Source organism: Salvelinus fontinalis, chromosome 22, assembly GCF_029448725.1.
Source record: "Salvelinus fontinalis isolate EN_2023a chromosome 22, ASM2944872v1, whole genome shotgun sequence".
NCBI lineage: Eukaryota > Metazoa > Chordata > Actinopteri > Salmoniformes > Salmonidae > Salvelinus > Salvelinus fontinalis.
In genome coordinates this window covers 24,534,175-24,552,536 of record NC_074686.1, presented here as the reverse complement: position 1 = coordinate 24,552,536, position 18,362 = coordinate 24,534,175, and the positions used below count along the sequence as shown (strand labels likewise).

The 18,362-nt window shown below is 42.4% G+C and overlaps 1 protein-coding gene across 1 annotated transcript in view; it reads left to right on the top strand.

Moving 5' to 3' along the window:
* Window positions 1-18,362, top strand: part of LOC129820080 (thrombospondin type-1 domain-containing protein 7A-like) — a 184,893-nt gene that overhangs the window by 132,032 nt on the left and 34,499 nt on the right. Inside the window, exons 8-17 of the mRNA XM_055876922.1 lie at window positions 1,643-1,901; window positions 3,158-3,273; window positions 4,765-4,897; window positions 5,024-5,127; window positions 6,447-6,641; window positions 13,471-13,737; window positions 16,000-16,178; window positions 16,941-16,946; window positions 17,372-17,505; window positions 17,710-17,863. Coding sequence (XP_055732897.1) covers window positions 1,643-1,901; window positions 3,158-3,273; window positions 4,765-4,897; window positions 5,024-5,127; window positions 6,447-6,641; window positions 13,471-13,737; window positions 16,000-16,178; window positions 16,941-16,946; window positions 17,372-17,505; window positions 17,710-17,863 — 1,547 coding nt within the window. The remainder of the gene's footprint in view (window positions 1-1,642; window positions 1,902-3,157; window positions 3,274-4,764; window positions 4,898-5,023; window positions 5,128-6,446; window positions 6,642-13,470; window positions 13,738-15,999; window positions 16,179-16,940; window positions 16,947-17,371; window positions 17,506-17,709; window positions 17,864-18,362) is intronic.

Sequence of the window (18,362 nt, the reverse complement as noted above, 5' to 3'; positions counted from 1 at the left end):
CTATGTTAGGACACTCTCGTAACGAGACGAAGGATTAGCTGTGGTAGCCAAACCCACAAGGTACAGTTCAGTAAATAACAGTGGTAGGGAGAGTTCGCCTGGTTTTACATGACGTGAAGGTTTCAGGAACTGTGTCTTACAGAGCTCTGTAACATAACATAGAGGGAAAGAAGGTTCTTCGTTGTGTCACGAACCGGCTCAAAGTCCGTAACAAAAGGGAGACAACGTGGAGATAAGGAATAACAAAGATATATTTATTAACTGAAATAACCTAAATACAATTAACAATGGTGTGTAGTCAGTAATCAGTAGTGTAAGTGAGTGGTTGGGTGTATAGATGTGATAATGAGGAGTGTTGAAAGGTGCCAAAGCAACAAACAAAAAAAACGGCCACAAAAATGCCACAACCAAAATCTATCAGTGTGTCTGCATGGAGACAGTCTCCTCTACGAATGGGGAAGAGGTGTATTTATCCCGGGACACACCCGGACCCAGGTGTGACCCATGTTGTTGATGACCCTCCCAGCTCCGCCCACCGACATCCTAATAAGGAAAACAAGGGCAAAGAGAAATAATACGGCAGACAGAGTGGGAGGGTCATCACAATTGTAAAGGATGTAAGAAAAGATAACTTCCACACAATATTACCTCTGTATAATTTTTATGGTCAAAGACTTTTTACAAGACTTGCAAAAGAAAAAGGAAATAGCATCTTTTATAAATGACTTGTTGAAGGACAGGCTCCCAAGGGGCTACACAGAATTCAAATCTATATCTTCTCTCTGTGTGGCCTTTGAAGACAGAAGCACATCCTAAAGTACGCTCCATCTGTTTTCCCCTGCTCCACTATTGATTGGCTGATCTTGGTCCTTCTCCAGCATTGATTGGTGGATCGTGGTGGTCCGCCATCCTTGATTGGACAATCTCCATTCTTCTCCTTAATTTATTGGTGGTTCTCATTGATTGGTCAATGCCCGTTGCGGTTTGTAATGGCTGACCTTCCGCTCGGGGTCTGGTATCCCAGCGTGACAGAGCCTCTAATGACATCCAATCATGGTGAGAGATGGTTAAGGGTCATACACACACAAATATAACACACACACATCACAACCATCTGTGGTGAGGGGTGGGAAGGGGTCACATGCTGTCCACCTGGTGTCTAAGATACTGTCAGACCCAGGATCAACTCATCTCCGTTGTCTCCATCTCCATGACTGCTTTCCCCAAGGGATTTTACTGGTTTATTTAGCTCTGAAACGGCTGTACTGTTGTTTTTAACACAATGAGTGGAACCAAAAAGACAAGTTAACCTTAAGAGCACAAAGACACAGCTGGATCATTTGAATGGAAGTGGAGAAGGTTTGGTTTATGAGATATACAGCTTAACTTATTATCTTTCTAGTTATGATAAGATGACAGAGTTGTCAGCTCCAGCTCAATAGCCAGCTCAACGGACAAAACTATTGGCTGAGCAGCCAATCAAGGCAAACCACAATCATGTAACTGAGTAGTATCTCCTGTATTTGAATGTGATGTTTGTGCTTATGCTTTCTCTTTGGGGTCTTTTTGAAAAACTGCTATAGGGTTTTATAAAAACAGTATATTTCATTGATTGACCATTTGGTTGTTGTGTGTTTGACAGGCGGGGTCCAGTGCCCCAACAGCATTGCTCTCCAGGAGGTGCGGAGCTGCAATGACCACCCTTGTACTGTGTACCACTGGCAGACAGGGCCCTGGGGACAGTGTATCGAGGACACGTCGGTCCCCCCTGCCAACTCCACAGCGGCCGGGGCCAGGACCGGGTTCGGGGTCAGGGGAGGGGACTCCTCCTGCTCTGTGGGGATGCAGACACGGAAGGTCATCTGTGTCCGGGTCAATGTAGGACAGGTGCCTCCCAAAAAGTAAGAGTCCCTCCTTCAAAATAAGAGTTCCTTTTTCAAAGTAAGAGTTCCACCTTCAAAGTAAGACTTCCTCCTTCAAAGTAATAATAATACATGGCATTTATAGCTTTTCAAAGACCCAAGGTCGTAAGAGTATGAGTTCTTCCTTCAACGAGAGGACTGAATACCAATATAAGTGTATATGACTATAATATTTGTGGAAAGTGAGAGAGAAATTAATTAAATGAAATGTCAGTAGAACAGTTATGCTTATGCTGATGTGGTGTAATATGTATTCAGGGTTCCATAAGCCTTTGCTAAGCATAATGCAAAGCACAAAAGCACATAGCCTTTGTCCCAGTATCTATCTATGGAAGGAACAATATCCTATTGTTACCACTGTCTGTCTGGCTGCATAGCTGTGAGCTGACGGGTTCCCTGATGGGTTTCTGCCTGGGTTCCAGACAGTTGTTCTAAAGTATCTGGGTTCTCCCTCTCTACCACCCTAAGGGTATCTGCCAGGGGACGTGAATCATAATAATGAATTAGCTATTTATTTATTCAGCTTTAATAGTAGCATTATCCTGGCAGGATGAGCTGGAGCTACTAGGCAGACTGGGGATGAGCTAGGTCCCACGCTGGGTATGGTAATGAACTCTGGGCAGTTTTATTCCTGCTGTTTATGATTCTCCCGTCCAGGGTTTAATTTTACCCAGCTACCATTTCACACTATCACACCATGCTGCTCTGGGACTCACACACATGAACATTATTAGGGTTTATTTGTGGTGTCAAATTGTTACAGCTGCTGAACTACTATCACTTAACACACTTGATCCCACTAGGTTTGGAACGATATATTAATATATCATAATATCAAATAATTAAATTGCATAATGTCACGAATGAAACAGGTATGATATGCTTATGAGATCATTACCATTACAGGACATGAATGAGCTAACAATGTAGCACTGTTACAGAGGTGATATGATATTCAAAGCAGTGAAGGGGCTTAATCTGAAGCCCTAAAACCAGTGATTCATAGTATACTTGGAGAATCCCTGACATTCATTACAACAATGACTCAGTATTGATATACTGTAAACAGTTGGATTATTTTGACAAGACAAATATGCATTCATAAACATAAACGATGTTCGCACACATCTCTACACATTCATCCACTCATCAATCAAGTGCAAGGGGGGAGCAAAACCCCGCAGACACTGCCCTCCGTGGAATGAGTCTGACACGTCTAGATGATGTGATTTCAGGTGTCCGGAGAGTTTTCGTCCTGAGACGGTCAGGCCCTGCCTCCTGCCATGTAAAAGAGACTGCAGCGTCACCCCCTACAGCGACTGGAGCGTCTGCCCTGCCACATGTAAAGCAGGTACCCAGTAGCCTTCTCAACATTCTCAAGAATACACAGATACAGAACAATGTAAAGGCCCCTCAACACACTCAAGTACACATTATTGGGAAAAATGCCACTATGTCAAGAGAGAGTGGCATTCAATATGCCAAGCAGGTACATCCTATTATTGTCAAGTATGCATTACAGTACAACAGATACAGAGCAGTTTGTCCATGACAAAAATGCTCAAGAGATGGAGCCTAAGGCATATGGTTTTGAAATGAGCATGTGCTTCAAAGCATGTGAAGAAGTTCATTAGAAAAGAGAATTCTAAATAATAGTGAGTCTGTTGTTAAGTGTTTGCTTCCTGGTTTCGACAGCCCTGACAAATGGCCAAATCTGATAAACAAAACACTTGCACAATTATAAAATTATTTCTCTTCTCCTCTTCAAATATTTCATTTCGAGCTGAGAGAATCACCAAGTCAAACTGTGATTCACTTAGGAGCTGTGACATCCTAGAACAGCAACCAACGAACACGCATTGTTGCCTGGCAACGTTTTTCTATATAAAGAACTAGAACAAATGCCGCTAATAAACAGAAAATGCCGGGCCAATTTAAAGCAATTTGCCCGCACTGCAACAACCTCTTTGTGAGCTAGAAAACGCTTGTTAGCATACATGTTTCTGTGAGTGAGAGTGAGAGTGATGTTTCCATTTCCCGGGAGTTAGTGTTGTATTCATGAAATACTTGATATGACCAGAAACATCTGCTAAGCAATACTTTATAGAGTCTATAAGAACAGTCATTGGGCTTGTTTTCCTAGTTTTTTATCCTTTAATCTGCCTCTGCTAGTAATCTTGCTTGTATTATTTCAAATGTGGCACCCAGATCATCTGGCTTTACTAGGAGTATACGGTCATGGATTTGTCCGTCTCCTACGAGAACCATCGGAGTTGTCAATATAACAGAAGATCCTACAATATGAATATAGTATGTATCTCCTGTAGCTAGCTACCTCTATTGATCAGACATTGCAACATGGAAATGGCCACTGTAATAGGATTCTGATTCTGACTTCTTGTAAGGGCAATATAACCTCCACCACCCAATCACTGAGCTGGGTGGACACCAGCAGAAAAGTGAAGCCCACATCAATCAATATGCCATACTTGATTATTTCATTACCTTCTCTCCGAACTGGTCTGGAAAGTACATATCTGCTGGAGAACACCAGACTAGAGAGCTGGGAACCAGCTGTGTTCCTTCATCACGTTTTAGTGTTCTTCATGGTCAAGGTTAATGACACACAGCTGCTAAAAGTCAACAGCAAACAAAACACTTGTTTTACAAGGACATTTCAAGGACCTGTGATTTGCAATTACTCAAGTAGGTAACAGGCATTCATCATGATAATTTTCCACTTCAAGACTCGATGGAAGTAGCTTGAGTGCTGCTGTTATTGTCTCTGTCTAGTGATTGGGCCAGTGTGTGAATAAAGTGTTTTTCTATGGGTTATTATAAGGTGGCAACACGAAAAGGAAACAGAACAGGAAACGCATCATCATCCAGCTGCCGGCCAACGGGGGACAGGACTGCCCGGAGGTGTTGACTCAGGAGAGAGACTGTGAGGCGCCGTCTGTCTGTTTGGGATACAGGTAAGGCTCCATCATCCACCAAGACCACTCTACTCTTTTGACTAAAGAGGTATCAAGTTAAATAAATCAAGACTTTGACTATGACTCTCAGGATGACTCAGCTGTGTCCTGTTTCTTCTACTGCAGGTGGAAGACACACAAGTGGAGGCGATGCCAGTTGGTTCCCTGGTCCGTTCGTCAGGACAGTCCTGGAGCTGTGGAGACCTGTGGGCCTGGATTGCAGGCTAGAGGTGAGCAACAAAATCCTGCATGCACTAGCTACTCAATTTGATTCTGGAAGCAAAGAGTTCATATCTGAACTGACGGGTATATAAGAAAATACCTTTGTCATGAGAGACTTAAAAAATATTATTTTGACCATGGATTGACCATTGATTTTTGACCATGCATCTCGGCCTACTTGGGTTTTTCCTTTTCATGCTTTTGAACTTGACAGTCATGAGAAACCAGTCACATTCATATAGTATGTGAAGTACATTTAAATATTTGATCTGCGCTTGATTTAACTTGCTTGGTACTATACATGTGACTGTGGAAGTGTGTAGTATTGTTGATGTGAGAAAGGGAGTTAGGCATCAAAGTAACACCTTGGGCTTCATGTATCTTTCATCTCATTCTAAATGTTACACTGGGACTGGTGGTTAAATAACCAAATCGTTCCTCCAAAACTCTTCCCTATAGCTGTACCAGGCATGAATTAGTTACAGTAAGGTTTAAACACAAAATGTTAATTCTGGTGGATTGCTTTGTGTTGAACTTGACGAAGCATGACAGAGAGCGGCAACAATGCATCTATCTGTCTTCGATTTACAAAATGGTGTCAGTCAGTGAATTGAGAGCATAGAGTTCTTCTTCCACTCCGTGCACCAGACCTCTAGTAGCATCTTGGAGTAGAAGACCATTATCTGATCAGATGACGAGCACCTTTCAACCTCCTTCTTCACACTCCACATTAGGCCACATTACCTGTAATGGTATCTGTGTAGACATTGACACAGGGGGAGAGACAATTCAATACAGAGCTCTGGCTCCTCCTCATTCAATGATATCTAGTCGGGTCTGTTTGGGTGGGAAAGTCAATAGACATTAGACTACGTTCAGTTTCATCACTTAATGCTGTTCTCGCCTCTGTGTGTGTCATTAACTGAGCGAACAGGAGACAGAGTGTGGGTATGAAATCTAAGTCTATTCCCTATGTAGTGCACTAATTTTGACTAGATCACGACAGGGAATAGGGTGCAATTTGGAATGCAATGTAGTGACTCATACCAACTAGCAATGAGTCATTCCAGATCCCAGAGTGACAGTACTGTAGGTTAATCATCACTTTAAACACAGTCAGGTCTTGATCGCCTGTGATGGGACTCTAGTGTTTAGCTCCAAATGCAGCCAAAGGGCATTAACCAAATGAGATTGTGAGTCTCCCCTAATGAAAAGTGTCTAACGTCTGTACCAAAGCTTATTGCCTCACACCATAGCAACCACCACTTCCTTCCTTTTTCTTTCTTTCTTTTTCTTTCTTTGTTTCTTTGTTTCTTTCTTTCTATAGCTGTCTCATGCTGGAAGCAGGATGGGGGTCAAGCGGACATGGGAGCATGTCTGAAGTTTGCCAGCTCCATGCCCTCTCTAACCCAGCTTTGCCAGCTCCCATGCCAGGATGACTGCCAGCTAACCGCCTGGTCCAAGTTCTCTTCCTGTACACAGGACTGTGTGGGCGTCAAGACCCGCAAGAGGATGCTAGTGGGTGAGTGGACTGGAGTAGGCTGTACAAGTACAGTAAACTAACTAACGTAGTCCTCTTTGTCTCTGAGTGGACTGGAGTAGGCTGTACAAGTACAGTAAACTAACTAACGTAGTCCTCTTTGTCTCTGAGTGGACTGGAGTAGGCCGTACAAGTACAGTAAACTAACTAACGTAGTCCTCTTTGTCTCTGAGTGGACTGGAGTAGGCCGTACAAGTACAGTAAACTAACTAACTTTGTATTTGGTATTTTACTAGGATCCCCATTAGCCGCTGCGAAAGCAGCAACTACTCTTCCTGGCGTCCACACAGAACATGAAACATGACATGACACAGAACATTAATAAACAAGAACAGCTCAAGGACAGAAATACATACAGTAAATGTAAATTGCCACACATTCCTTACATGTCAGTACATACACACATAGGTCAAATACATAATACATAATCATATTTTGTGGTACCAATGAGTGTCCGAACTGTGTGCCAACTGCTTGAACTGTCAGTTGGGTACCTTCAACACATCAACACCTCGCGCAAAGACCAGGAGTGATGCAGTCAATCACTCCTCAGTGTTGAGCCAGGAGGGACTGACATGTATGTTACTGACATCTCCCTCCGTGTATATCTAAGTGCAATACAGTATGTGCGGCTTTGTTCTGGACCAACTGCAATTTACGTATGTTCCTCTTTGCCGCACCTGACCACACAGCTGGGCAGTAGTCCAGGTGCAACAAAACTAGGGCCTGTAGGTCCTGTCTGGTCAACTGAGATGTCAAGAAGGCAGAGCATCTACCCTATCATGGACAGACCTCATCCCATTTTAGCAACCATTGAGTCTATATGTTTTGACCATGACAGCTTTGGTTACACCCATCAGTTTAGTCTCCTCAGCTTGCTCAATCGCCACATTATTCACTAATAGATCTAAATGACATTTAGTGTTGAGTGAGTGATTTGTCCCAAAAACGATGCTTTTAGTTTTTGAAATATTTAGCACCAGCCTATTGCTAGTTACCCACTCTAAAACTAACTGGAGCTCTATGTTAAGGGTGTCAGTTATTTATTTTGTTGTTGCAGCCGACGTGTACTGTTGAGTTGTCAGTGTACATAGACACACAGGCTTTATTCAAGATCATTGGAAGGTCGTGAGTAAAAACAGAAAAATATAATGGCCCTAGCCGGCTGCCCTGCGGTACACCACACTCAACGGAATTTGTATTAGAGAGACTTCCATAAACGAAAACCATCTGTTCTATATGACAGGTAAGTCTCAATCCATAATAAGACAGAGGATGCAAATTCATAACACCTACATTTTTTCAGCAATAGGTTATGATCAATGACATCAAAAGTGTCCTTCCCTATAAGCATGCTGAAAGTCTGTTGTTAGTTTCTGTAAAATAACTTTATATTTGATCAAGCACCATTTTTTCCTAAAGTTTGCTAAGCACTTGTAACAGGCTGATTGGTCGGCTGTTTGAACCATTAAGGGTGCTCTGCTGTTCCTGGCTAGTGGAATGACCTTTCCCTCCCTCCATGTCTGAGGGAACACAGTCTTCTAGCCTTAAATTGAAGATGTGGCAAACAGGAGTGGCAATGTATTCTGCTACCAACTTTAGCAATTTACAATCCAGGTTGTCGGTACCAGGTGGTTTGTTCTTAATTATTCATATTTCACCTCTTCCACACACACTTTGCAGAACTCTACACTTCAGTGTTTGTCTTTCATTATTTGGTCCATTATGCATGAATATGAAGGCTCAGCATTTGTTGTTTGCATGTCATGCCTAAGTTTGCTAATCTTGTCAACCAAAAAGTGGTTGGCAATATAAACGGGTTTTGTTATGAAACAGCCATCTGCTTCAATGAAGGATGGAGCTTTTTGGCCTAGAATGTCATATAAAGTACTCCAAAGCTTTTTACTTTAATTCTTTGTATAATTTATCTTCATTCCATAGTATAGTTTCTTCTTCTTTTTGTTAGTTATGTGATTTCTCAATTTACTGTATGTTTGCCAGTCTATGTTCAGACTTATTTGCTCTTCCCTTTGCCTCATCCCTCTCAGCCATACCGTTTTTAAATTCATCATCTATCCATGGGGATTTAGCAGTTTTAACAGTCAGTTTCTTGATGGGCAGATGCCTATCAGTAACCGGAAGAAGCAGTTTCATAAGTGCTTCAAGTGCGGCATGAGATTGTTCCTCAACATACATCAGACCCACAAATATTTTTCATATCTTCGAAATAGGAATCACTGCAAAAACTCTTGTATGATTGCTTATACACAATTTTAGGTCCAGTCTTTGTAACTTTGTTTACATTTTTTTGTCTATTATGATCACTACATCCGATGGGTGTGGATACTGCTTTAGAGCAGATTTCAGCAGAATTAGTAAAGATGTGATCAATACACGTGGATGATTTAGTTCCTGTTCTGTTTGTAAATACCCTGGTAGGTTGACTGATAACCCGAACGAGATTGCAGGCATCGGTTACAGCTTGGAGCGTATTTTTGAGTGGTCAGCTTGATTAAAACCAGTCAATATTTAGGTCACCCAGAAAATATACTTCTCTGTTGATATCACATACATTATCCAGCATTCATAGTCCAAATACTGAGTTTTAGCACTTGTTGGTCTATATGAACTTCCTATGAGAATAGGCTTTAGGTGAGGCAGATGAACCTGTAGCCTATATTACATCTACATCGTCTGACATGAGATCCTCTCTCAGCCTAACAGGAATATGACTCTGGACCTACATAGCAACACCTCCTCCATTTGCATTTATATCTTTACTATATACTGTATTCTATAACATTGTATACGCTAGGTACAACTGCATCATCATAGGAATTATCTATGTGTGTTTAAGAGATGCACAGAATATTAATATTTTCTGATGTTAATAAGTTGTCAATTTCATGAACCTTGTTTATTATGCTGCATTTGTTACTATAGGCTATTTTTGTCCTCTTCTGGGTTGCTTGTTTTTTTTTGTGCTATTCCGAGAGGCTGATCTGAGGTAAACATGTCAGTGACATTTACATTTAAATCAATGGTACTGAGTGGGCTGCCCACAGTGGGCTTCTTCCTAAAGCAGACAGTTTCAGTACAAACTGTGGAATTCAATTATATGTGGATGTCCCCAGAGGATGAAGGGATAAACAATCCTCCTCAGTGAATTTCATGAAAATAAAAAAAGTGAAACATAAAAAAATATATACTAAATCTATTCACGTCACCAAATAACTGAATTAAGCACACTGTTTTGCAATGAAGGTCATAGCCTCAACAGCCCCAACAGCACTCTGTAGGGTAGCACCATGGTGTAGCCGGAGGACAGCTGGTTTCCATCCTCCTCTGGGTACATTAACTTCAATAAAAAACCTAGGAGGCTCATGGTTCTCACCCTTCCATAGACTTACACAGTAATTATGACAACCTGGAGGATGTCCTCTAACCTATAAGAGCTCTTGCAGTATGAACTGAAATGTTGTCCACCCAATCAAAGTAACGGAGAAGGAAGCTAGTACTGAAAGCATAAGCTACAGATAGCTAGCACTACAGTGAATAAAATGTGGTGATTAGTTGACTCAGAGAGAAAGACAATTGTTTTGAACAAATTCCTTTCTTTAAAAACGAAGGAGAAGCGAGAGAGAGAGCTAGCTATATTTCGTAGTATTTATTTTTTCACTTTCACTTTCACTTAGCTAGCGAATCCTGCTAGATAGTTTAGCCTATTCAAACACCCGGCTTAAACATAGAGGGATGCTATGTTACCTAGCTCACTATGGCTGTCCAACACTGGAACTCTTCCAAGTCAAGGTAAGTGTTTGATTTTATTAATTTATTGCCACCGGGGCCCGAGCCACCGGGGCCCGGGGCCCGTTTATTTAAGATACTCTTTGAAGAGGTAGGGTTTCTGGTGCTTTTGCACGATGGGCAGGGACTCTGCTGTCCTAGCTTTAGAGCGAAGCTAGTTCCAACATTGAGGTGCCAGGATAGAGAGCTTGGACTGGGCCCTTCACTCTATGGGATGGCAAAGAGACCAGAGGTGGCAGAATGGAGTGCTCGGGTTGGGGTGTAGGGTTTGAACATAGCCTGAAGGTAGGAGGGGGAGTTCCTCTTGCTGCTCCGTAGGCAAGCACCATGGTCTTGTAGTGGATGCGAGCTTCGTCTGGAAGCCAGTGGAGTGTGCGAGAAGTGGAGTGAGATGGGATAACTTGGGAAGGTTGAAAACCAGGTGGGCTGCAGCGTTCTGGATTTTACAGGGGTTTTATTGCACAAGCAGGAAGTCTAGCCAACAGAGAGTTGCAATAGTCCAGACGGGAGATGACAAGCGCCTGGATTAGGTCCTGTGCCGCTTCCTGTGTGAGGTAGGGTCGTACTCTACGGATGTTGTACATAATGAACCTGAAGGAGTGAGTCACTGCTTTGTTTGAAGAGAACGACAGGGTCACGGCTCTTTGTACTCTCGGAGGGCGACACTGTGGAGTTGTCAATCGTGATGGAGAGGTCTTTCAGCGAGCAGGCCTTCCCCCAGAAGCTGAGATATCTGTCAGGCACACGGAGATGCATGTCACAAAATGGGTATCAGAAGGAGAAAAGTAATTGAGTGTCATCTGCACAGCAATGATAGGAGAGACCATGAGAGGATATGACGGAGCTGAGAGACTTGGTGTATAGAGCGAAAAGGAGAGGGTCTAGAACCGAGCCCTGTGGTACACCAGTAGTGAGTACGTGGTGCAGATAATAGATCCTCTCCATGTCACATGTTTGGAGCGGCCTCCCATGTAGGATGCAATCAAAGAGGGTGCAGAGCCTGACACACCCAGCCCTGAGAGGGTGGAGAGGAGTATATGATGGTTCACAGGGTAGAAGGCAGTGAATAGATCTAGAAGGTAGAGAATAGAGCTCTGGCAATGTGGAGTGCCTCCGTGACACAATCTCAGTTGAGTGATCCGTCTTGACTGATTAAGGTCAAGAAGATCGTTCTGAGAGAGATGAGAGAGTTGATCAAGTGTTTTGGAAAGAAAAGAAAAGGGATACAAGTCTATAGTTTTTGATGGCAGATGAGTCGAGTGTTGGTATCTTGAGGAGGGGAGCGACTTGGGACATTTTGAAGTCAGAGGGGATGCAGCCAGTGGTCTGGAATGAGTTGGAGGGAAGTGAGAAATGGGAGAAGGTCTCCAGAGATGGTCCGGAGAAGGGAGGAGGGGATAGGGCTGAGCGGACAGGTTGTCGGGTGGCTAGACCGACAGCCTGCATATTAAACTTATACTTTCTTAAACAGAGGCAAACGGAACGAAACAGGGATAAACATACATTCATTTATCCAATAGAAACTCTCATTTGCAACTGTTGGACTAATGATTATATCCTATATCAGCTAGATGCAGGCAAGAGTGTGCAAGACGTATTGAATGTGTCACTGTCTGTCACCTTGATCATGACCTATACACCTACGTTTTAAACTTTCATTCATAGGCTAGGTTGTAGCAACCTCATGATGGGTATAGGGAAAATTAGAGTATCATGTAGTAGCCTAAACCTACCGATGTTACATTGAACTGGGTGACTGGAATATGAATGACAGTCATCCAATATGCTGTAATAGAAATAAGTCCATACTAAAAAAAATATGCATCCTCCCTCCTCTTAAACGTCACCAACCGCCACTGGGGCATATGGTTATTAAAGACAATACCCTCGGAGCTAACAGTTAAAGGAACATAATTTGGTTACTTACATTCACTGCACTTCTATTTCTCTGGGATATAATCTGATTTCCATGTCCTCTGTTGGTTATTATGACAGAAGGACTGTGGAATAGTTCTTAAAACACATCTTTTAAGCTTTCCTTAGGGTGCTTTTTAGTTGTTTCATTTTTGTCATTCTTTCGTTTTTTTTATATTATGTTTGTTGTGTAGTAAATATTTCAGCTTTTATTTGTATTGTTTTTATTAGAATGCATTGCATTCCATGTCTGAATAAATACAGCTTTATTTGATTAGATCCCCAAACTGTCAGTCTCTGAAGCAGTTCGCTATGTTGATGTAGGAAATCCTGGAACCCCTGCGGTTCGTTCTCATTGTCTCTTAGTGGACTGTATTAGGTCTACAAGTACAGTAAACTAACTAACTTAGTCCTTTTTGTCTGTGTAGGGACACAATGTGACTAGAGCCTTTGGCCACAGTTTGCAAGTTCAGAAGAAGTCTTCCCTAAATACTGATACAGGCTCACATGTTTATTTATTTCATCCCCCTAATGGTTCAGGTTAGTAAGAGGATTAGATCTTATTTCCTCTGGTCCTATAGATCTGTTAAGTGCAGCTTCCTACCTAAAGAGACTGAAGTACTTGACATGACTTTGACGTTAAGGTTCCAGTGCGAGTGAGACAGTATCACTGCATAGTCAGATGCCAGAGTGTCACAAATCTTATTTGGTCAGTCAACAGTCTAAGTGCCCTCCATAGTATGCCTGGAGGTCAGTTGAATGTATAGCATAAAGGATTATATAGGATACGCCTATAGGACCCTGAGATTCTTCAGGAAAAGCTCACGTTGCTAAAAGTGACTTTTATCGAACCCCCCCCATTTTCACCTGGTCCAAGTTAGCGGATGTTGAGTAAATATATATGTGATAATTTATATCCTTTATCTGGATCCAGGATACCGGCTTGTTACAACGTTTCTTTCAATACTTGCCATTGGGTATGGGTATTTACCGGTTTGGCTATTACCAATCGAAGTGATTGCCGTTCGGGTTGTATGAGTTAGACACAGCCAGGCTGCCTGTCCTACATTTCTCCCTTCTCTCTTCTCAGGGAAGAGCAAAAAGCGAGACCAGTGTAAGAACAACCAGGTGTACCCCCTCAGTGAGATCCAGTACTGCCCCTGTAATAAGTACAACGCCCAGCCCGTGGGGAACTGGTCGGACTGCATCCTGCCTGAGGGTGGGCGCGTGGAGGGCCAGCCGGGCATGAAGATCCAGGGGGACATCAAGGAGTGTGGCCAGGGCTACCGCTACCAGGCCATGGTGTGTTACGACCAGGACAACAGACTGGTGGAGACGTCACGGTGCAACAGCCACGGTGAGTCTTACAGGCCTCTCACCAACATCCAATTATTGTTCATGTCTATAAGGAGGACGTCACCTTGTTATGTATGATGATGTTATGATGGTACGTCTACAGTACCTTTGTCACGGTGCAACAGCCACGGGGAGTCACAAAAAGTGTCTGAAAAATCCAGTCTCTCTTCCATCTCTCATCAACTCCCTTGAAGCTGTGTGCATTAAACATAGCCACTGTGATTCATACAGAGTGTCTGTATCTCCATTTAAAGGCAAGCTCAGTGATATGACATCATCATACACAGAACAGGCCAGTTCCTGTTACAGAAAACAGAAAACGAGTGAGGAGAAATGCAAGATAAGGCAATTGAAAATGCTTTGGCTTTGGTCTTTGGATTTCTCATCAATTTGTTTCAGCCCATTATTGAATACATTTCGATAATGTTGTTCCCTTGTTCTCTCCATTAAGAAAGTATTTATTCCACCATTTACATATGTGTTCTCCTGATGTGGCTCCATTCCACCATTTACATATGTGTTCTCCCGATGTGGCTCCATTCCACCCAATCATCGGATGTCAGGTTGAGAGTGCAGAGCAAACACTCATCTCACTGTGTCCGTTTCAGCAGCCACTGATTGTAAATTCAATAGAGAACAAATCGATGTGACAACGAAGAGGAAGGGCCTGCTCAGCTGGATGCAGTCGCTCTGCCCTTAGCCCAAATCTGTCAAAGGAACATTAATCACATTTAAATCAATCAAATGTATTTATAAAGCCCTTTTTAAATCAGCAGATGTAACAAAGTGCTTATGCAGAAACCCATCCTAAAAGCCCAAACAGCAACCAATGCAGATGTAGAGCATCAGAGCTGCTTTCGTCCCAACAAGCTGTATTAGCGTTCAGGAATACACAGTAGTATCGCCTTCGAACCAACGCTGAGAAGAAAGTTAGGAATCACAGTGCTATTGTCTCTTCCATGTTAACCCATGTTAGACGTAGCACTACACCAAGTGCCTAGAGCAGTGAGTGGGCTTCAGTGTTTGTTCTCTGTAAAAACCCATGCATTTATGAATCATAGCTTCACTTGCAGTATGGGGCCTGTGGTGTGGTTGATAGTGTAGAGCAGCGACGTGATGAGATGTCACAAGCAATTGTTAGACACTAGCTGCTGCTATTGTACTGTATGTCTACCTCTCCAACACCACTGCCCAAGTGCCCTACACGTCACACTATGAAGGATTAGGGTGGCATTTTTTCAAGTTTAAGGAACCATAGGAGATCAGTGATGGTGCAATGGCTATACAGGAGTTACTGGTATTGTAACACAATCAAGCTACCTGATTGGCTCCCACACGTGCTATGGATTACATTATTTTATTGGATTTTTTTATTGGAATATTACTCTAATTATTATTATCATTTAAATATATTAAATAAAAATATCTAAAAATAAAATGAATAAATTACATTAAAATGGCCTAGAGGGAAAAATAGACTGTGTTTGTCCTTCTGATCTCATCTTATGTCAGAAAGTTCAGAATCATACATTTACCAGATGTAAAAGAATCTAAGAAATAATAACTCAAATTTGAACATTAAAATTCCTCATTCATAATATGTTAATGTATTTTCCATTACTGTGGATCCTCGCAGGTTCCTGTGTTGTGAACTAGCTTCAGCTAAGAGCAATGACCTCCCTACTCTTTCAGTGGACAAATGAGGCTCAGTAACCCACCCTCGCGCAGATAAACAGAAATAACAAGCCGGGAGAGAGGCACTCCTGCCAAAACCCAAAAAATCATGACCTCTCTCTTTCTCTTGCTCTCTCTCTCTCCCTCTCTTTCACTTGCTCTCTCTTGCTCTCGCCATTCTCTCTGTCTGTGTGTCTCTGTTGTTCTCTGTGTGTCACTCTCTCTCCCTCTCTCTCTCTCTCTCTCTGAAACACAGAAAACAACAGCCTCCTAAATCACACAACAGGCTGCTGCTCTCTTGTTTCATTGTATTTGCCAAGCTCCAGAAAACAGTGTTGTGTGTTGCCCTGCGCTGCCATCTCAGTTCTTTATAATCCTCTCTGTAGCTTTTCATTAGTAGGAATGGTGGATTTACTCCAGGTGCTGTTCAGTTAGATATTTTACAGTTTAAATTTTGCAACCCAATTTCACAGTATGTTGTATAACTGAATACAGTAGCTTGATGCATCACTAACTGTGTAAACTGATACAGATGCTGTCAGAAGATGAAACTATACTGAAGCCTAGTTGTCTCTCTTTCTGGTTTAAGGGTATATTGAGGAGGCTTGCATCATCCCCTGTCCGTCTGACTGTAAACTCAGTGAGTGGTCCAACTGGTCACGATGCAGCAAGTCTTGCGGCAGCGGGGTCAAAGTACGTTCCAAGTGGCTGAGGGAGAAGCCTTACAACGGTGGTAGACCGTGCCCCAAACTCGACCACGTCAACCAGGTGATTGGGGGATGTTCATCACTCTTGGCTCTGTCTAGAAACAACCTCTAACCCTTAGACACTTGCGGAGATCTGAGAAGATTGGACAGATTTGTACCATATTGCTTAAACCAATCAAATCTACTCAGATCTACACAACTTAGTGTCTAGGGGGTAAAGAGTTAGGGATATTTTATATATTTTATTTAACTAGGCAAGTCAGTTAAGAACAAGTTCTTATTTACAATGATGGCCTACCAGGGCCAAACCCTAACCCGGAAGACGCTGGGCCAATTTTGCTCTGCCCTATGGGACTCCCAATCACAGCCGGTTGTGATACAGCCTGGAATCGAACCATGTTCTGTAGTGATGCCTCTAGCACTGAGATGCAGTGCCTTAGACCACTGCGCCACTCGAGAGGGGTTTCTGGACAAGTCTTGACTCTCTATTCTCACCTAGAACATGGTAGATGGTAGAGGTCCCTGGCTTGTTTTAATTTTTAATTAAAATACTTGTGATTTAAATGCATTCGATTAAAGGAACCAAAAGAGTGTTTAATTTTGAAAGAAGCCAGAGTGGACATCTTTTGGTGTTTTATTCATTAGCTGAGTTAGGCCTTGTACTCGTAAGATTAAAGAAGGGAAAGGAACTGTGAAATCTATGAGAATCAAGAGAACATGTTGAACTTCATTATAATAATAATCCTGTATTTAAACACTCACTGTCTGTTTCCCTGTGGTCTCTTCTTCTTTTCCTGGGTGTATGAACTGACCCCCTCCACAGGCTCAGGTGAGTGACTTGTCACTTGCCTTTTATATAGGGATGTCAAATGATTAAAATAGATCATCCAGTTGTGATTCATCGCGATTCTGAATTAACTCAAAGTGAGCTGTAATTTAAGATGAGATTTTTTTTTATGACAAGAATATTGACGTCTTGATTTTGTCCAAAGTAACGTTAGCAAAATTAGGTAAATTGAGAAAGCACACTTTCTTTAACTTCAATGTCAACTTGTTTTTACATGGCATTGTAGATTTTAGCTTATGTATTTTGGATATTTTCATTGTGGTTTCCTATTTCAGACAATGCAATTAATCACAATTAAAATAAAGAAATTACACAAAAATGACTAAAAGTTCACTGGAGTTACTATAGATGGCTATAGATGGCTATAGTGACTATAGATGGCTTACAGTCTAGTGGTCTCTCACAAGGTGTATGAGGTGGTGCCGTGTCTCAGTGACTGTGGTCAATACGTGTGGGTAGCTGAACCCTGGAGTGTCTGGAAGGTCAGCAATGTGGACCTGAAGGAGAACTGTGGAGAAGGAGTGCAGACGAGAAAAGTCAGGTATGGACAATCAGCTCATATAGATACAACTTAACCTATTTGACTTATTCATTTCAGTGTAGGCCGGTCAGAATTTTGCAAGTTCTAGCAACAGCCCTAGCAACGGAAGCTAGAACTCATCGAATGGGGGGGGGGGGGGGGGGGACACTATTTGGCATGACAGGGCCAGTCAGTACTACAAGCCTATTGTCACCCTCTGTCCAGGTGTATGCAGAACACTATGGATGGGCCGTCGGACTCTGTGGAGGACTACCTGTGTGACCCAGAGGAGATGCCACTAGGGGCCAGAGACAGCCAGCTGCCCTGCCCTGAGGACTGTGTCCTGTCTGACTGGAGGGCCTGGAGCCGCTGCTCACTGGTATGGACAGATACTGACTAACTTGTTGTTTTATCACCTATTTTATCACTTTGCAATATTTAAGGTCTTTTGTGTTTTCTGGGTTTGGTTGGGAGCAAAGAAATGTCCACTTCAGTAGATGGACTGATGCAGTACAACTGTAATGTATTCTATGCTAAACTCAGAAAAAAAAGAAACGTCTTTTTTCAGGACCCTGTCTTTCAAATATAATTCTTAAAAATCAAAGTAACTTCACAGATCTTCATTGTAAAGGGTTTAAACACTGTTCCCCATGCGTGTTCAATGAACCATAAACAATTAATGAACATCACCTGTGGAACGGTCGTTAAGACACTAACAGCTTACAGACAGTAGGCAATTAAGGTCACAGTTATGAAAACGTAGGACACTAAAGAGGCCTTTCTACTGACTCTGAAAAACACCAAAAGAAAGATAACCATTGTCCCTGCTCATCTGTGTGAACGTGCCTTAGGCATGCTGCATGGATGCATGAGGACTG